Source organism: Haliaeetus leucocephalus, unplaced genomic scaffold (assembly GCF_000737465.1).
Source record: "Haliaeetus leucocephalus isolate CR32 unplaced genomic scaffold, Haliaeetus_leucocephalus-4.0 Scaffold984, whole genome shotgun sequence".
Lineage (NCBI taxonomy): Eukaryota > Metazoa > Chordata > Aves > Accipitriformes > Accipitridae > Haliaeetus > Haliaeetus leucocephalus.
The window spans coordinates 2,807,627-2,827,406 of NW_010973420.1; the positions used below are offsets into that span (position 1 = coordinate 2,807,627).

Consider the following 19,780-nt stretch of genomic DNA (forward strand, 5'->3'; position numbering starts at 1 on the left):
CGGGCCGGGCCGGGCCGGAGCGGAGCGGGCGCTGCCCGGTGGGCTCCATGGCGCTGCCGGTGCTGTCGAGCTCGGGGGTGAAGTTCCGGCGGGTCCTGGCGCACTTCCCTCAGGAGCTCAGCCTGGCCTTCGCCTACGGGTCCGGAGTTTTCCGGCAGGCGGGGGCCTCGGCCGGGCACGGCGAGGTGAGCGCGGCGGCCTCCCCCGGCCCGGGCCGGCCCCTCGGAGCAAGCCCCCGCCGCGGTGTGTGGGGAGCGTGCTTTGGACCATCGCCTACGGGTCCGGAGTTTTCCGGCAGGCGGGAGGGCCGCCGTGGCCGCGGGCCTTGTGCGTTTCTGTCACCGGCGTGGAGCTGGCCCGGCGCGGTAGCTGGAGCTGCCTCCGGCCCTGCGGTTGTGGCCTGTGCGCGAAAGAGGGGCTAAAACCCCCACGTCCCTCACCAAATCGCGAGTGAGCGGGGCCGGTGTGCCGGCCTTGCCGAGGCGGGGTGTCCCGGGGGGCCCTCGGGGCCGGTGTGCGTTCCGGTGCCCCGTTAGCCGCCGAGTCGCAGGTTGGCCAAGCACAAGCGCTCCCTGTGCGCTGCCTGAGGGTGACTCAAGCGAAATACGTTGCCGCGCTGAAGTGGCCTTCTGGGCGCCCCTTCAGCGTTTGGAGGCCAGGCTGCTTGGAAGTAGCCATTTGTTTGTGTGTCTGTCTGTACCTGACCTTTTAAAAATTGTTAATAGGCAGTATTGCTCGTTAAGACTTGCCTGCTAAGTGCTCCCCACAAATGTGACTTTGGATGTGTCTCATTTTCCTTTCTGAAAAGAGAAGAACAGAGGATAATAAGAATTTCAGAGCGCTAACAGCATCTTATCCTCACACAAAAGAACGGGGAGGGGGGAAGGTAGCTAACAGACTATCTTTTCAGTAGTATTAACTGATTAGCTAAGATGCAGCCCAGAACTAGTAAGCCACAGAGAGAGATTGGCCTAATGAATTTGAACTAATGTCACTCCAGCTATTAGTTTGTTGTAGGTATGAGCTGTAAACTTTCAGCTTGTCTGTGTGCAGGGAATGTGTGGACTGATTTCTTCAGAAAAGCAGGGCATGTGTTATAAGTCTTTGGAGTTTGGATTGTTTTGTTGGCAAAAGCAAGTGAATATGCTAGAAGTGAATTTCTTGCTGCCAGCTCTGCCCACATCTCCCGAATCATGGTCTCACGTATTAGCAAAAGTCCTGTTCGTTAGCAGTTTAAGCTGTTATGCTGAGCTGTGAACTAGGACAATGGAGATCTCATCATGTGCTCCCGTTTTGGAGGGTTGAAGTTTGGTCCTGTAGCCAGGTAGACCAGAAAATTTTGGACCATCTCTGCTAGACTGACTAGAAAGCATGCAACTTCATCAGAACCTTTAAACTGTATCTGACATTAATGCTTGTGTTTTGGATTTATTTTTTTTTTACTCATGTGAAAAATGATTACCTGGAAGTTTGATACTATGTATATCTTGGATTAATATGATTAACGTTTGTTGCTTCCTGACATATAAACCCCAACATTTTTCTCCTTATCCACAGAACAATATGCTGGACTTTGTGTTTGCTGTTGATGACTCTGTGACCTGGCATATGATGAACTTGTTAAAGAACAGGAGTCATTATTCCTTCCTAAAACTTTTTGGGCCAAAACAGATAAGTAGTATACAGAGCTATGGAGCAGGGATTTACTACAATACTTTAGTGCCATGTAATGGTAGGGTAAGTACAAGTACTTCGGGTAAAATAAGTCAAATGTCTGTGTGCAAAGTATTGAAATTACTAGCTTAAAGCAGATTTCTGTGCAGGAAGCAAATCTTGTAGATTGTAACTGATACTTAACTTATGGTATCTTCAACATTTATGTCTCAAAACTGTTTCACAAACAGCATATTAATTAAGAAGCAAACAGATTTTTTTTTTGTTTGGAATTTACAACTAAAGCACATCAGAAACTGGCTTTATATTCCTTATTACTTGCTGTCTGCCAGTTTTGGTGGTTCTAAAGTGTATCATGGGGAAACAGGGCCTTAATTACAGCAGTTGATCGTGTAGTAATAGCAAAGTGGATCCTTACGGTTTGACATAAAATGCAAATATTTAACACAGCGAGTTGGAATTGACATCTGTGCTGTTCAACAGCTAATGTCCTGACCTGTGAAGCTTGGGTATAATTAATAGTTCTAGGTAAGTAGTACTTGTCCAGCAAGTCCTGCTCCTGCATCTATGTGTAGACTGTGTTTGGAGGAGGAGTGCAGATAGGAGTCAGGAGAGGGAAACACTGTATCTGTCTTGGTGTTGATTTTGAGTAACTTTTGCCATGAGGTGACAAACTGTACATAGGGAAAGCAAGTTCTTTTAAGGAAGATGGGAAATGAAATGAAAAGAAATGAAGGACAGTCATGGAAAAATGCCATGTGACCAACAGGGCACGCATGGTTGCAATAATGTTGGGTATACGTCAGAATTCTTCATAGGAAGTTGGAGAAGTAAAGTAGTCTGTTAGGTACTTGCTGTTTTGTTTAAAGGCATCTGTATGAGGCAAGAATTTGGGGTTTAAACCTTGTTCACTTTATGTAAAAAGGGATTTTGGATTTTATTTTAAGTACTGGTGATCTTTGCTATGAAATTCTGTTCTTCTTGGCTCTTTATGCCCTTATCTCATGCTGTAATGACTCAGTCATATTACAGTCTCTGGTCCTTTGTTATCCAGAAATTCTGGAGTTGGCTTCCTTGCTGTGGTGATAATCTTTGGAAACTCAGGAAGTGCAAATTGGTAACAAACCGCTGAAAGTTCGTCTTTTTTTCAGTTACATAAAATGAACTACAAAATCACAATTTGTTTTCTAACATCAAAGAGCAAAAGAAAAAGCTCACTGATATACACCCTAGCCCGCAATAATGGTACACATAAATGTGTAGGGGTTTTGTTTATTTTAGATCTCTGACAAAATAGTTCTTTAGTGTTTTCAATATCATAAAGGATACTGTGGATTATGCCAACTATTGTAATGTTTGGCTGGTACAAAACTGATCGTAACCTTTCCAAAATTTTTTTATGAACAGTTGTATTTTAATGTTCAGATCTCTTCAGTGTCAGTGTCTGTCTAGACTAGGTTTTGGGGGGATTTAAAGTCTTTTGCTTTAGTGATTGATGCTGGAGTGACTTTATTGTAACTTTGATTCTAGAACGGATCTTAAAGACTTCTGTGCATTCCACTTTTTTCTTTTTTTTCCAGAAGTTTGCATGTAAATAGGAATTATTTTTTTTACCTCCTGTGTTCATTAAAACGTTTTAAAAACATTAAAACGTTTTAATGTTGTGCATCCAGTTTTTTATTGGACGTGTGTGTTCCTTAGAATTAATGACAGTTGTAGTAAGTAGTAAGTTTTATGCAGTGGATGTGGTGCAGGTATATGGTTTTTCAAAAGCCTTTATTTTGCTTTTTTCCAGATGATAAAATATGGTGTAATTAGCACTGATACCCTGATTGATGATTTACTTCACTGGAAAACCCTGTATGTCGCTGGACGCCTCCAAAAACCGGTAACTGTTAGTCTGTTCAGTTATCTGCCTTGAAATGCAGGAAATTACAGGGCTGGAAAATTATCAGTTGTAGTTTTAACTTTAACTGTTAAGGATCTATATGTGTCAGTACTGAACAAATGATCTGCTCTGGTTTAGGGATCTAGTCCTAGAGGGATAATCTCTCAGAAAGGAAGTGAAATGTAGTCCTTAATGATATTCTGTGTTATGTGGAAAAAAACCCTGAAATTAAGTATATTAATCACAGCTTTCTGCCTATAGTAAATCTTGAATAACTGGACTATATTAACTCAGAGTCCCTTTAATGTTAAATGTAATATTTAGCTTTTATAACAAATTATAGCAGTCACCAAAATTTAACACAGTTAAATAATGGAAATCTGTAAGGATGAAAGCTGCTTTGCTGTGCAGTTACTGTCTAGTTCATTGTGTTGTTAAAGTATCTATAACTGACCGAACCATGTGTTACGCATGTTGGTTTTTCTCCTCCATGTTTGTGTCACAAAAAATAGGTCTTTGCTTTGCTATGAGTGCCTGACTCGGTGTGCTTTCAGCAGATGGCAGCAGTGCTGTTAAAATCTCTTAAGAGGGGAGGGGAGGGGGAAGGAAAGGAGAACTCTGTTCAAGTCTCAGTAAAGGAAGTTAATTATGCTTTAAACTAAAAATTTGGGGTGAAAGTTTGAATAGATTGTCTCAGCACTACTGGTTTTTTTCTATCTCCAGAGACATATTATAGCATGATACAGGTTAGAACAGCTCTTGTCTTTATAAAGAATGAAACTTAATACATTGAGACAAATTAACTGAAGGAAGAATTCTGAATTCCACGCTAACAATGAATCGTGAATATTCATTTTCAATGTAACTGCATTTGCTGCTGCTTTGATTTATTTTAGGATTTTTCTTCATCTTAGTATGTATAAATTGTGCTTTTTATCTTTTGAGTAAATTCAATGGGAGTACATACTTGCACAAGAAGGCAGAAGTTGGTGCTTTTTTTCGGTTGCGAACAAGACAGCAGAGATATCTTCACGCATATTTATTTAATAGATAAAAGAAAAACTTGGTCCATATTATTTTCATAAAGCTCACAGGAATATGCATTGAGGAAAGACTGCAGGAGTTAAACTAGAATTTGACTGAAAGATTGCTTGGTGAATGTTTAAACTGTCTCTTTGTGTAGAATCTATGAAATCACTAACTGGGATTTTGAACGTTATACCGTGTTGACCAAAAATGACCAAATAATTTGTTTAGATCTGTTGTATGGGTTTCAAATGTCTGCTGGTTCTGGCTTCACAACTGATTTGATGTTTTGATATATATGTTGTAACCGATAGTGATACAAAGCTGGTTTTACCTCCTGAAAAATGTACACTAAGCCTCTTTTAGAGGGGACATGGGGTTAGGTTGGTTTTCTTATACGCTATAATCTCTTACATACCATTTGCCATTTTTGCTAGTTCTGGACACAGTTGACTGAAGCCAGATTAATATTGTTGAACAGTTTGTTTGGGAATTTTCTCCTCACTCCCACATAGAGGAGGAAGAGCTCAGTGCCTTTCTGGTGTGCCATTGCAAAGTTGTCACTCTCTGAGTGAAAGCTGTCCAAGCTATTCTAGCACATGAGCTAAAACATTTGCTCTGGCTTGAAAATCTTGGCTTAATTTGCAGTGGAGGTTTTGTTTCTGTTATAAACTGGTTGCCTTGACCAAGTAATCTTTCCAGAATGTTTGGCAGAATAGATGGAGTTTGGAATTGCCACTTAGAAACACTAACTTTTCTTCCCAGGCTTCTTTGTGTTAAGTTTATTGGCTTTTCATCCTACATGAAATTTATAACACTGATTAACTAAATTCCCATTTAACTGCATTGAAAAATTGAATAAACAAATAAACAGTTGTAATTTTTCCATAACTGACAGGTTTCCTGAAAAAAATTTGAAAAAAAGCTGCTGTACCTAAAAAGTAAAATAAATAAGAACAAGTAACACATAATTTGTTTTCAGAGGAGAAAGATTTTTAAAAGCATCTGAGGTATTACTGAATTTTTGTTAAACATAGAGTGTAAGTAATTGCTTTAGTGTAAGCAGCTGTATTTACTGTTGTCCTGGAGAAACTGTTAAGAGAAGGAAGTGTTTAATAAATTGAAGCGAGGTGAGAGAGAGAGAGAGGACTATGAGTAGTATATGGAATTATCTTGTACTTTTTAGAGGGGTCTTGGGAGTTTTAGGTTTTTTTATATTATAAAAATTCCCACGAAGGAGTGACAGAGCACATATTTGTTTACAGAATTTTTCCAGTGTCCAAATCTCTAAAAACATTTTTTTGAAAGAGAATGGAAAAATCCTCTTATCGTGATACTGAGCAGAGCATGCATGTGGCTAAATGGTAAACTGGAATAGTGCTTTTGACACCTTTCATTCTATAATGAAATTTTCTTTGTGTATTTTGTTTGTCTGTAAGTATCTTTATTTACACATGCCTGCAGTTTCTTGTGTATGAATTTCCTAGCAGTGATGGTAGTACATTTCCTACTTTAAACTGTTGTGATCACTGAGGGTTGTGCTTATTTATAAAATTGAATATATCCCTCATTTAAAATATTTACAATTTTAAAGTCTCTACTGTTAATTAATCGAATTCTCTGTATACTGTAAAACCAGAATAAATTGGCTGCTTGTCTCCCCCTTATGTGATATGGTACAGTGAATAGTTCTGATCACAAGTTCTCTGTACTGTGAGAAAGCCTTCCTTGACTTTGGTCTTCTTTCAGATTTACCCCAAGAATCAACATTCATCCTTGTAATAGCTGGGTGATAACTATTGCACTCTGTCTTCCTGGGAGATTTCTAGCTATCTGAACTGTTTAAAATATGTTCATAAATGGTATCACTACTGTAGTCTTTCAGGTGTTCAGGTTTTGAAGCCTAGTATATTATTCCCTTTTGAAAAAATTCTGGTTTATGTTAGGGAGTATTTTTAGCAAAAGAGGAGATTATTCCTTTTACTTCACTACAGCAATTCCATGGTCTTCCATGAGGAGGAATAGCATCCCTGCCAAGTTTCATGTTTTAAAAGGCTGTAACTGTGGTATTCTTAAAACATGTCCATAACTTGCTGTTATTTCCAGGGCTAGCCTAAGGTACGAGCAGTTGGCATGACTGCTTGGGGTGCCACGGACTTCTGTCTTTCCTTAGAGTTTCCCTGTAGCAGCAAGTTATGAAAGTACATATAAGTGAATTAGTTGATGAAATTTTAAATATTAGTTTATCCTCGTGACCAGCCTGACCTGTTTATTGGATCTTATTTGAGCGAGTCTGTATGCATTCAGTAAACTTCTCCCATGGTTTTCAAGGAAATAAAATCTACTCTGGGCAGATGAATATATTGTATTTTAATGTATTTTATCATTGTCTTTCATTCTAATGCTACAAAATACAAAGTAATTTGTAGGAGAATTTAGGAGGAATTCTGAAATGCTTGCTTGTGCAGTGAACTCTTTATTTTTAAATTGAAAATCAAAGAAAGGAGAACATCCTTCAGCAATCCACCCTGGACCAATTCCTGACTATGGTATAGATTTGATGTTAGGCAAACCCATGCTTTAGTGCAAAATGATTGAAACAAGCAGCCTGTATACTGTTGCATTCACCATCATATCAAAATGAGATATTGTTCTAGTTTTATCCCTCTTAAAGATTTCACCATAATTTAAAAGTATGTTCTGAATATAGTATTGGCCAGCCATGACATTGCTTTGTCAATGTCCTTTCTATGAGAAGAATTTTGTGTGGCAGATATGTCTGATTCTCATACTTTCTTTACTGAATCTGGGTTTGTTTTTTTTAAATTTTTTTCCTTCATTAACAGAGTATTTACATTCCTAAAGGAAAATATTTACTTGAAAGGATACCTCAGCTGTTTCAGGTTATACATGGGGGCAGAATTTCAAGTAATACTGCAATTCGTTTGTGTGTGAATGGGCTCTTGGGGAGAAAAAGCAAGTTGGATATGTTTGTTCATAACTGCCAGTGGGTTTGCATTTTAAGGTATTCTAAAATAAACGAATATTAAGAAGCTGCCCTTTATAAGCAAGACAGTATTGCTTAACCAGAACACTTGAAAAAGACAGAAACTGACAACAAGCAGGTATTCTTGGGAGAGTTGTTTCTGAAAGAGTGTAGTTAGCCATCTTGTAAACCAGGGTGACTTCATCTGTCTGAATATAGAAACATATTATTATAGAACATTAGTTCTTACTGAAGATCTGCTTTTTATTCCAGTATATTTCCATATCCTAGGTGACTGGATTCTGTTGTTGGTCTCGAACAGTTTGAAAGTGTCCTAAAAATAAACTCTTCTTTGTGGCACATAGAAGCACTCAACTTCAGTGATCTGTTCTTCATGTATATGTGAAGTTCCCATTGACTTCACATTCTGCTTATACAAAGTGCAAAATAAAGCCCTGCTTCTTCTAGGAGGACAACTAATGTCTAAGAAACTACTTAAAGCATATGATAGAGGAGTACTCTATTAAAAAAAAAAAAGAAAAAAGAATATGAATAGGAAAACTTACCTTGTTTTCTGGTATTCCATTCTCTTTCAGTGTGACTGGTCTTTTTTTCTTATTGCATAATCACATATGAAGTATTTCTGTTGATGCATTCATATTTACTGTTTTGATTAATCCTAAATTTATGAATATGAAAAGGTAAATAGCTCTTCAGAGATTAGTTAATGGCTGTTGCTTATAGCAGTTCCAAACCTTTTTTGTAAAAATAGCCTTCTGTAGCAGGCTGTTAATTCTTAAAAAGATGTCCCTCTCTCTCCCACTGTGTAAGCAAAAAGGGACACTCTCGTCTTTATTGTACCATAGTAATAGGATATAATCTTAAATAAATTTCTTATTTATTTTTCATGCTAGATTGAGTAACGTTTCTAGCTCCATCTTCAGTAGCACTTTCCAGAAGTCTTTCTTCAAATGACTCTGCTTTTTCAGGTGAAAATACTGACACAGAATGAGAATAGCAAGCTGCAAGCTGCTCTTGTTAGCAATCTGAAGAGTGCAGTCACAGCAGCCTTTCTCATGTTACCAGAAAGTTTCTCTGAAGAAGACCTCTATATGCAGATTGCAGGACTCTCCTATTCTGGTTAGTATATGGTGTCTAAAGTCTCTGAGGAGAAAAGCTGTAGTTGGAGCCGTTGTACCACAGTAGGAAGTCTAATGTATAATAAGTCATCGGCTCTCTTGCTTTGGGCCTACACTGTTGCATGCTCCAACAACTATATTTTAATGCTGTGTTACATAACACCTTGGAAAGACTAACTGTGCTTATTCATAGGAAATAGGTATAGGTACGTAAGCAAAACTTCTTATATGAACAGCTGAGTATGGGTGATTGAATAGGGTGAAATTTTTTTTTCTGTTTATATGGATTGTATTTTGGTTTTAACGCTACAAAACTTTGGAAGAAGATTTTTCTTTCCACTCTCAGTGTAATGTTGATTCATCTGATAGTCTGACCTATACTTTGTTATCTCTTACTTTTTGAATGTGCTGTGTTTAAGGTTCATATTCAGTTAACTTAAAGATCCAGATTATGATTCTTCAATATATGTTTAACACTCACCTTCTGGTTGGTATTGGTTGACTTTTTTGGTGAGAAAATCTCCTTCTTTAGTTATGAAATTGATATGAATTGGTGTGGAAGAAAATTTAAGAAATTACTCCAAATGACTCTTCAATAGACGACTTAATTGGTACAGTTTAATTCAGCATTGCTCTTTAAATGTTGATATCCTTAATGAAATCACTATGAAGAAGTATGGTTGGAATTGTACTTCACACAGCACTTTCTTTGCTCATATACAAGTGCAAGTTTGGCTTTAAAAAAAAAACCCCTGCAGGTAGGGTTTGTAAGCTGCAGCTTGGTTCTACTGAGGAGTGCTACTGTTCTTTGCATAGTACTTCTCTGGTCAGTTTAGATTGCAACTTGTTCAGCTTTTCTTTAGCAGCTTTTTTTTCTGAATTGTTATCTGTTTGAAAGTGACAGTAAAGAGGGTAGTGACAGTGGGATGGGATGGCTAAGGGTTGCTAACCAGGGATGTTTGCTACAGGGCTGCATACCTGCCCACCTGAAACCTGTCCAGGAATGTCATTAGATTCTTGGTGAGCACTAGTGACCAAGATACTTTTTTTATATATCCTTTGAAACAGTGCAATTAACAAAAAACATGGGAGATCAGTTACCATGCTGTAAGATGTTGAAATTGGCTCTGCTATGTGAACAAAGCTAAAGCAGTAAGACTCCCAGTTGGGAATGTTCAAGAAAAAAGCTGTCAATTACACGTTTGTGGATATTTTATTTTGCTGCCATTTTGTTAAGTCTTAAACTTTTCAGAGAGTATACTAGTAGACAAAATTTATGTGTTACTCTACTCAGTCTCCTTGGAGACTGCTGAAAAGAGTTGTTCATGCTTTAATTTGGAAAATGTTTATCCTTTTACTTTTTTATGCATTTTTTTTGAGAGCAGTGAGTCAGTACCATTTATATGGGAAGTGTTTGTTTTGCGGCTTGGCATAAATTAAAATAAACTAAGTAATGCTAGCAAGTTGCCACCTTGCAACAACATTTATCTCCTGAATGTGGGAAGTGGGAAAATGAATTGATTCAGGATTCTGTTTGTTGGTATGTGCTGCACTGAGCCTCTGACTCCTGGTTGGTAACACTGGAAGCTACCAGGGTAGTACCTAATAGAGGTACATGAATGCTCTATTACAGACTTCACTGTCTTTTCACTTACTCTCTTTGAAGCTTTTCAGTCATGTATCATAAAAGAAAGTGTAAATGTCAGTAACGTAACAGTGGTGCTAAAAGGAGTTACTTTTTGAAACTACTAACAAAGTAGTGGCTAAGAGAAAAGCGTGATACTGTGATCTTACCATGACTGCCATTAGCTGTGCTTCAGGTATTGCCCTTGAAGTGCAGAGACAATGCAAATTATTTTCTTTCAATATTGGAAAATTGAAGGTTATTTGTTTCTGGATACAAAGTATTGGGTCTGGTCAATTTGTTTAGTAATCTGTTGAAACTGATGTATGGTTGCAAAGAGTAGAACTGTGTTACTCCTGCTTTTGAGTCTGAACTTGACAGCTGGAACTTTTTTGTTGTCCAAGTGAAAATGTGGACACATAGGTTGATGACAATACAGCATATCAGAGGCCACATAACAATTCTGAATCTTATTTTCTGTGCTTGAAGGTATCTGAATAGTATTTTTTGACTATTAGAAGGTGAACCTTTTTGTGGATTATATAGGCATTGGTAGAATTGGAGAATAAAGTTTTAGATGACAGCTTTGTACTATGTTGGTTTCTGTTATGTTCTTCTTTGAGTTTTTGTGTTTTTCCTAATGAATTAACTGTTTCTCTTTTCTTGACTAGGTGATTTCAGAATGGTAATAGGAGAAGACAGATCGAAAGTGCAGAACATAGTGAAACCTAATGTTCCCCATTTTCAGAAGCTGTACAGTAACATATTACAGGACTGCCCTCAAGTGGTATATAAGCACCATCTGGGAAGGCTAGAGGCAAGTGTTCTTCAAAACATTTTTAAAACAAGCAACTGGAAGTGCTTTATCACATTGACAGAAGGTAGGAATTTATGCCATATACTAAGGAGAGCAGTTGGAGTCACTGTACTTGCTATTTGTTACGTCTCTGTTGTTTAGTTAATTCTGCAACCAGAAGACTTGTCTTAAATACCAGTCTCTGCATATGTAGTAACTACTGTTCATTTTCTCTGAGGATGGGCACAGAACTAGAGCCCTAGCAAGGGAACAAGAGAAGATAATTTTAAAACGTGTGTTCTAATGACTACCATATGGAAACAACAGTCTAGGAAGTGATGAATAAACATATGGTTTGCGTTAAGAAGATTAGGCCATAACTTAGAGGTGCAACTTTCTGCAAGCAAAAACTGCATCTCACAAAAAAAACGTAGAGTGCTGGTTATGAAGATCAGTTGACTAAACCCAATTGAAATTCTGCCATTATCTTTAAATACCCATACTAAACCATTTTTTTCCTAGTATTTGGGAAACAGGTATCCAAAATGACCAGTATCTTGAATTCCATCTTTCTGGCATAAGGTATAAGTGCAACGTTGCAATTAGGGGAGAGATGCCATAGTCAGGGGTCCAATAGCAATTTTTCCTCTTGTAGTATGCATGTCCGTGTGCGAACGTTCAAGTATGATATACATTTCAACATGAAGTTACAAGTAGCATGGGTTGTCTCATGGCCATGGGTGTTTCTTTATCCTCAAGTCACCTTGGTAATTATCTCATGAATGCCTCCTTTTAGGACATGTATTTGTTAGAAACTGAAGTACAGATATAAGCAAGCTTGTGTACAGTAAACAATTTTACTGCAACGCTTTGGAGTACAGTGTAGACGAATCTGTATTATACTGCAGCTGTCTCCATGTTTTCTTATCAGTGTGCTTTTGAACAGTTTAGTGGAAGAAGTATTTAAATGAATTTTGAAAAGAATCAGTAATGCCTTCTCCAAGAAAATGGCTAGTTAGAATAATACTTCCTGTTGTGTTGCCTTTAAACAAATCCTAGTAGCATACTACAAACATGTTGTTGGATAATAAATCTGTCCATAATTCCATAATAGTCATCGAGTCTGTTGATTAAATGCCATCATTTTACTGTTGATTTTGAGCAAAGTGTTTTAATACTTTATTCCTCATACCTTGGTCTGGTTTATGGCAGTTATTCCCCACACTGAAGAGGATAACTGCTATTGGGAGTGGTGTTTCATGCAGAATAGAAACCCCTTCTCCAAGTAGTCTTCAAGAGTTACAGAGAAAATTCTTTCTTAAAAGATTCCTCAGAAACAATTGAAGGCAGACACTAGTTCTTATAGTTCTGGTTCAGGCGTGGATTCCTCCCACATAATGTTAAGAGCCCGCTCGTTGTCGGCTTCCTCTGTAGTCAGTGGGTGATTCATCTGGATATCATTTTCTCCCCATTGACTAAAGGGAGTGTATAGGGCAACTAGACTCCTGTCTGATGTCTCCATGGACTGTCTAAAAAGTTGTGTGGGAGGAATTGAGCATTTCATATTTTCCTCCAGTTTTGGAGAGATCTGCTCCATTATGCATTTTTCAGTATTTGTGCTTACATTTTGTATAAATGTGTACAGGCCTGCATGTTGGTATCATTGTATTCAAAAAAGGGTCATTGAATTTCTGATTTAGATTGGAAAATGTGGAATGAATGTTTCCTTCAGATTATATGAACCAGATGTGGTTTGAGTTTAAAGCAGAGAAAATGTTTTTCAAACTAAACTTGAAATGTGTGTGTGTATAGTTTGATTATATTCAGGCAGAAGAAACTGAGCTAAGTGGTCTTTTGGGAACTTCTTTTTTTTCATTGTAGTGTACTTATGTTTCTAAAGGAAATTGGATAGAACAGAAATTATACAGTTTCAATGAAAAGTTGTTTGCAGAGGCAGCAAGATCATATGTGTACATCAGTCTTCCCTTGCATAAAAATTAACACCTTTGCATTGAATTATTCTTCAGGTTCAGAGCTGAGATACTGCATTTCCCAGTGCTTGGGAAGTTTTCATTAGCATTGTCAATGACATTTACAAGTGAAATGAATCGTGTTCTTTGAGGTATTTATCAGAGGTCAAAGATAGCCAAAAGACTCTTCTGACTTCTTTGAATAAGAGAACTTACTTTATTAACACTGAATGTTTTTACTGTCTTATTTTTTATAACATTCAGATTGATAAAAGTCCAGAAGGTCAATTTACGCAACTAATGGCTTTGCCAAGGACTCTGCAGCAAAAGATAACTTCTCTGGTAGACCCTCCTGGAAAAAACAGAGACGTGGAAGAAATTTTACTGCAGGTTGCCCATGACCCTGACTGTGGATTTGTGGTGCATCAAGGTAGGCCTAGATCAGTGTCTGTAATCTCCTTTAAGACATGATAGATATACAGATTCATTGTATATGTTCTTCTAATTCAGAAGGATGATTTAGAGAGAAGGACAATGAAAACAAGAGATTAATCATCGCATACACTCCTAAAAGCATGGGTTTGGATTTGTTTCATTGCGGGCAGATTATCTGAAATACTAGCAAATAGAATTTGTACTGATATAGAAAGATATGTTGTGGTTTGGGTCCTGAAAGAAGTAGTCTTTAGGAATTAGTGTGGCCTGCTTAGACCATCTAAACTCTATTTGGGATTCTTACATCTTCAGGATTTCATTGGCTGGCATAACTTCATCTAAATACTAAGCTATATATCCTACCAGTCATACATTGCAATGCTAAGTTAATTTTCTGGCTTGCTGACATTACCCTTCCCAATCATCATAGTTAGTCCAGATACATGAGCTCTGGCAGAGAACTGCAGCTTTGAGGAAAAAGGTTGAGGTGCTTCTCATCATCACAGATTCTCTGAGGCAAGATGATGTCATATGAGCAAATTAAAGCTAATGCTGCAGACATCAATCTTTTATTATACTGCAGAAAAGTGAAAATGTTTAGTACTTGAAGAGTCCTTTGCATCTTTAAAGAACTTGACACATCTTAGTTCCAGGTAGCCAATTTTGCAAGCTCTGTCAACACAGCAAAAACTCCCTAGATACCTGACAGCCGCTAGACACTAGCCAACTGCCGAGGGGGGTCTTACACTGATTTCTGTTTGGGGAAATAAAGCTCCTGAATGTTGCAGTTCTCCATTGACAGTATAGGATGGATGAATTGCACCTGGACATCAAAGTGTCCAGCTTCTTTCATGTCAGTCTATGGCAGCTTCTATGCTGCTGTGGCTGGACTGCAACAGTAATGTGATAATAGCTGAATCTGGGAGCAGGAGTTGCAGTGTTGTGAGCTGCATATAGTTTTAGAGCTCTGGGTTGTTCACCCTGAGCTAGCTATCCTTGTGGTTGTGTTTATGTAGGGTGTTGCAGGCATGGCTGTGACTGTGGGCTGTGCACAGTGGTGCAGCAGTTCAGTATCAAAAGATTGGATAGATTTAGTCTTCTCAAGCCAAGCAGTTTATACTCTTAGGAGAACAAATCAAAACCCCTCTCTCACTTTTGTGGCCAAAAGATTTTCCTAATTTAAGAATCTAGGTAAAGGACAAGACAGGCCACTTGGTAATCCTACAAGACAAAGCTGATTACTCAAGCTGAATTGCATTGTCTCTAGGTATTTTACTAGCTCAACATGATTTGTTCCCCTCCCTACCACTACCCCACCAAATTATTTTCCCGTGGAATATTGTATCCCTCTTCCTTATTTGTGGATTTCCCTAAGCTTTGTTCTTCATTATAGAAGTAGCTTTGAAAGAAGGATTTAAAAGTAATATTTGAAATTATATTCTACATTCTGGTTAATGCAGAAGAATGACTTTCAGTTTGCAAGACAACTCTGGGACTGCTGCATTTCTACATTTTTAAGTATTTAGTAAAGTACAGTAGTTTTGTTCTGCACATATCAGTATGCTTGTATACGTATGTGTTAGAATAGATAAAATCTAATACTTCCCCCAAAAAGTTTTAATGTTTTACATACTATTCAATTGAATACCTAAGAACCACTGGACAATGAGAACTGAATGTGCCATAGTACAAAGTGGTAAATGAGCCTTATCTCCAAAAGCTGTTAATTTAAAAAAGCCAGACAAACACTGCACAATATAGGCATCTCTGCTTGATCAGAGAAGTGCAAAATCCCAATTCCATACTGAAGTAAACAATGAGTATAATTTGTTCTGCTCTAGAAAGTTAATATACCAGCACTTAGATGAAACAACTCTGAATCCTTTATGACTAGTCATCTTAGTAGAGAAATAATGGGAACACAAATAAATTAATTTGATTAATTCCTACTGGTTGTTATCTGTTTTAATATTGATTTGTGGGGTTCTTTTCCCTGTATGTTATATATAAAGTAAGTTAGACTAGCTTAGAGAAAATTTTCAATTAGTATCACAAAGCAGAACAGTAACAAACTTTCTCAGCTTAAGTGTATGTTTTACTTTCAGACTGGCTTGATTGTATAACTGGAAAAATATTTAACTTTGTGTATGCTGGAGGATAAAAAAATCCCCACAGAACTGCTAAGATGGGTAACATCTGTGTGCTTTTCTATCTGCAGGCATTTCAGGAATTGTGAGATCTTCCAGTATAGTGCAGAGTGCTAAAACCATACTAACAGCTGGTAAGAATGTGTGTGATTTCTATCAGCATAGGCTTTCTGATTTCACAAAGTAAAAATTGTAGGGCCCCAAGACTGTCTTGTTACAAGAGTTTAAAGAATAAACTTTTTGGGTGTCTAATTGAAAGCCCCTGGAAAATGAAAGTAACATTTAAAGCAAAAGCTTTATATAACTACTGAGAAATTGTAAAATGCCAAAAGGAATTGGAGTCTATATGACTCTTAAACAAACAAACAAACCCCCCAACAACCCAGAAGTAACAAAAAAACAACTTCTGACTTCAATTTTATCTTATATATGGGCCAGATTTGCACTACTTCTGCTCTTTTTGTATTAAAAAAACCAGAAAAAATTACCTTATAATTCAGTCTGGCTTTCTACGTGTGAGTGGATCCCTAAATGATCAGTACGTAGTATTGGTGTGTTATGTAGACTGTAAGGTTATTTCATCATAAAATAAAAGAGGGGATGAGTTTTGAGGGAGAGAGCTTTGACAGGAACCGATGTTTTCCTCAGCCTTGGAAGACAGGTGTGTCTTTGAAGACATCATGTATTTCAAACTGAGCCTATACTTGGTGACTGTTGGATATTACTGTAACTCTCATACTTCAAAATTAATTACTTTACAAAAAGAGTCTTACAAAGTCAGTGTGAGAGAATGTGTAGAAGGGAAAAAAAGGACTTGCTTTTATAGAAACATGGGAAAACTAGGGATGCTTTTCAGCTATCAAAGTCTTCCTAACTGAATGAAAGTTACTGCCAGTTACATAGGTGAAGCTTCATCCTGTTTCCTGAGTTCTGGAATAAATCTAACTTTAAGGTGACCTGATTTTTACATTTTAAAAAGCTGAAAGCACTGCAGCTTGATTTAAAAGGAGGACTTAAGACCTGAGCCTTAATTTACTTAAAACTCTGATCGGGGATAGTCTTAATTCCTGCAAAGTGAAAAGTCCTTGCTGCTTGCATGAAGTTGCTCAAATAATTTTCTGAACTCATTCATACCTATTCCTAATTCTTCCACAAAAGCAATTACATACAAATGATGCCATTACTAGTTTTAAAAGCAGCTGTATAGTTTCCTACTGAGCAGTCCTTATCCAGACTTCTGCAGCTGTTGTTCCCTTCCCATTTAGTATTGAAGTTGGTGGCTCCACGTTATGCTTCCTACCTCCTTGTAAAGAAACACAAGTTGCAGTGTTCAGGACCATTAGTGGGCTGCCGAGTAAAATAAGCACGAACAGTTGTACTTTTTATATGTTTCTGTTAATAGTCTAGTTCTATTAACTGGAAGAAGTCTGACAAAACTATTGCCTAACTTTGTTTAGCAGCTGGAGGAGACTAAGGACACAGCTCCATCTGAGAAAAGCAAATTTATGTTTTATACGAGTTAGGTGTATTGCAGGTATTAGTTTCTAATGTAATGTTTCCAACCAAATAGGTGACATTTTTCTTATAGGGTTTGTTGTCAAAATTACCTGCTAGTGGTAAAGGCTTCTGCTGTAACATGCCTCTTTTAGAAATACCGGCTGTAACCTATCTGTTTCTAAATCCATTAAGAGTAGACTTTGTAGAGTGAAATAATTGGAGGGGAGTGGTCAAAGACAGTGTTACCATCTTGAATTCAGTGCTTGTGAAAGTCAGCAGTCTGACTGACCCATGGAGGAAAGCTGTTTGTAACTGCAAGACTATGAATAAAAATAGTTAAGCTTTGTGAGATTATTTATGCTCCCCTTCTGTCTGTTCTGCCAGACAGAAACTCACTTCTGGGTATTGTTAGTTCCTTTTGTGTGTCATGCAGTAAATCACTTACAGCCTCTATTGTTACTAGGACTTTTTGGGGGTCCTAATGCATCTTTTAGTAGGGCTTGTAATTTTTACTGTGTTTTCTGTTTTGTGCACCTGAAACTAGGTGTTTGTGAAATGCCTTTTCTTTCCTTTGTCTTAACTGCTTTTTGGTTTATATGTAGTTGCTTTTTTTTTTTTTCGCTTTAGAACAAACTCTAGTTGTCTTCTAACCAGCCAGTTACATAGAGTAACACTTATATCTAAACCCATGTATTTTCTACTAGTGCTATTAGTGTTGAAAATGCATTTTTTGCGGTTTGATTCAGGTAGAGCAAAGCAATTATGATCCTTTGCCTCAAACACAAGCCAAATTTGAGCAAGGAGGCTTGGGAGAGTTTAGTTTTCTTACTTTTAGCATAATGTAGTTTGTTTTATTTTAACTGTATTTATGCACTTCTGCCAGAATCTGGTCAAAACCATTAGCAACAGAATTCAGGATTGATCTTTTGGGGTTACTCACAGATTATGTGCTGAGGGAAATGAGTTAGATTTGGAAAAGGACTGTTCCTGGCATTTCCTAACCTCTGAATGCTGTTTAATGAATGCAAAGCTTGCCTGTAGAGCTAACCTTCCTGAGCACTGCTGTGCAGGCCACCCTGGCTGGAGAAAGGGTGTTCTGGTGCTTCAGTTAGGATCAGGAGTGTTTCTGTAATGTGTGCCACTGCACATAAAGTGAGTGTTGCCTCACTTGCTAGTAGGCATCGCCCTGCTTCCCGACAAGCCTGTGTGTGGGCCTTACCAGAGCACCACCAGTTTTGCTCACTGAAGATGGAGAGAAGTACAGAAGTAGTATTTTTTGCAATAAAAACCTACGTTGTAGTGCACATTGAAGAAGAAATAAAATTTAACTGACCAGGGGCGTGACCTCAGTATTTTGCAGATGAGGTATTTGTATGATCTTCAGTGATCTTCCCTGGAATTTAGGAGGGATGGGTTTCCATGGCTTGAGGAGTTAGTTAGGAGAAGCCTTTTGCCTGTTTTTTCTTAAACATTTCTCTCCAAACATTTATGATAGAGCTTATGTTAAATTTTGCTGTATCTTCTAATGAAGATTTTCTCCCAATCACAATTTCTTAATTTAAAAACTTCGTCACTAGGTGGCAGGCATTAATGCTGCTCACATTGCTTTGCCATTTCTAGGGGCTCCTACCAGCCAATATTCCTATAGATACATACTGTACACAGACAAAACATTGTGGCTCCTACATTGAAAGTATTTGTTTGACTCAAGCAAGGAATGTGTATTACAGGAAAGTGAACTTTTAAATTTAATCCCTAAGGATGCTGTATTTCTTTAACCAAGACTTGTCTAATGTACTGTTCCCCTAAGAACTATTTTCACACTTTCTGCTAGAGACTTTAGGAATATGGCTCTGTCCTTCTGCAGTGCTTATGTTAAGAATAGTGAATTATGAAAGAGAATCAGGAAATTAGTGGCTCCATTAAATAAGGTCTGATTATTTTTTCTTGCTTTTCCTAGTAACTTGTACAAGTACTTTTGTCCTATGTCTGCTTGCAAAAGAATTAGTTTTCATTACATGGCCATCATTCTTTTTGAAATGTAGTGGTGACACAAAATTATTTCCTTAGCTTATTGTTTTATCTTAACAACAACAACAAAAAGCGAAATGCCTATTCTCTGGTCTGTAGCATGGTAGTCCAATGTACAGCATGTTTCTAAATTAAATGTTAAATCAGGAGTAGTTGTTGCTGAGATGGCATGCTGTGTATTAACATTATTGGCAAGGAGCACAAGCAAAATAAAGAATTTCCACCCATTTAAGAGAACTTTTTTCATCTTTTTCTGCCAATGTGGTTTTAAAGTTGAGCTCAAGCTCTATGTTTTTGTTTGTTGTTAAATGCCCTATTTAGTTTTTGAAAATGTGCCTATGTATTTCTTCAAGTCTGTGGTGAGATTGCCTCTCTGTTTCCCATTAGAGATGGCACCATCATTTGATTTATTTTCCCACATAGCCAGAGTCTGCGTGGTCTTTGGGAACTAACTCTGAAGTTCTTGTATTTAGCTCTTCTGAAGGAGACGTTGATACTTCTCTTAGATTTCTTCTTTATATCTTACTAGAGGAATGCTGCAAGTTTTGAAAATTTCTTATAAATAAA

The 19,780-nt window shown here is 37.6% G+C and overlaps 1 protein-coding gene across 6 annotated transcripts in view; it reads left to right on the forward strand.

The window, feature by feature from the left end:
- The first annotated feature begins 6 nt into the window (after nt 1-6).
- TAMM41 (TAM41, mitochondrial translocator assembly and maintenance protein, homolog (S. cerevisiae)) overlaps nt 7-19,780 on the forward strand; it is a 32,375-nt gene continuing 12,601 nt past the window's right edge. For 5 of the 6 annotated variants that reach the window (XM_010584442.1, XM_010584438.1, XM_010584440.1 and 2 more), the window contains exons 1-7: nt 7-185; nt 1,558-1,737; nt 3,470-3,562; nt 8,564-8,714; nt 11,009-11,154; nt 13,368-13,533; nt 15,757-15,819. In XM_010584442.1, the coding sequence (XP_010582744.1) occupies nt 48-185; nt 1,558-1,737; nt 3,470-3,562; nt 8,564-8,714; nt 11,009-11,154; nt 13,368-13,533; nt 15,757-15,819 (937 nt within the window). In that variant the 5' untranslated portion in view covers nt 7-47. The remainder of the gene's footprint in view (nt 186-1,557; nt 1,738-3,469; nt 3,563-8,563; nt 8,715-11,008; nt 11,155-13,367; nt 13,534-15,756; nt 15,820-19,780) is intronic. The other variant, XM_010584443.1, reaches the window with a different exon arrangement.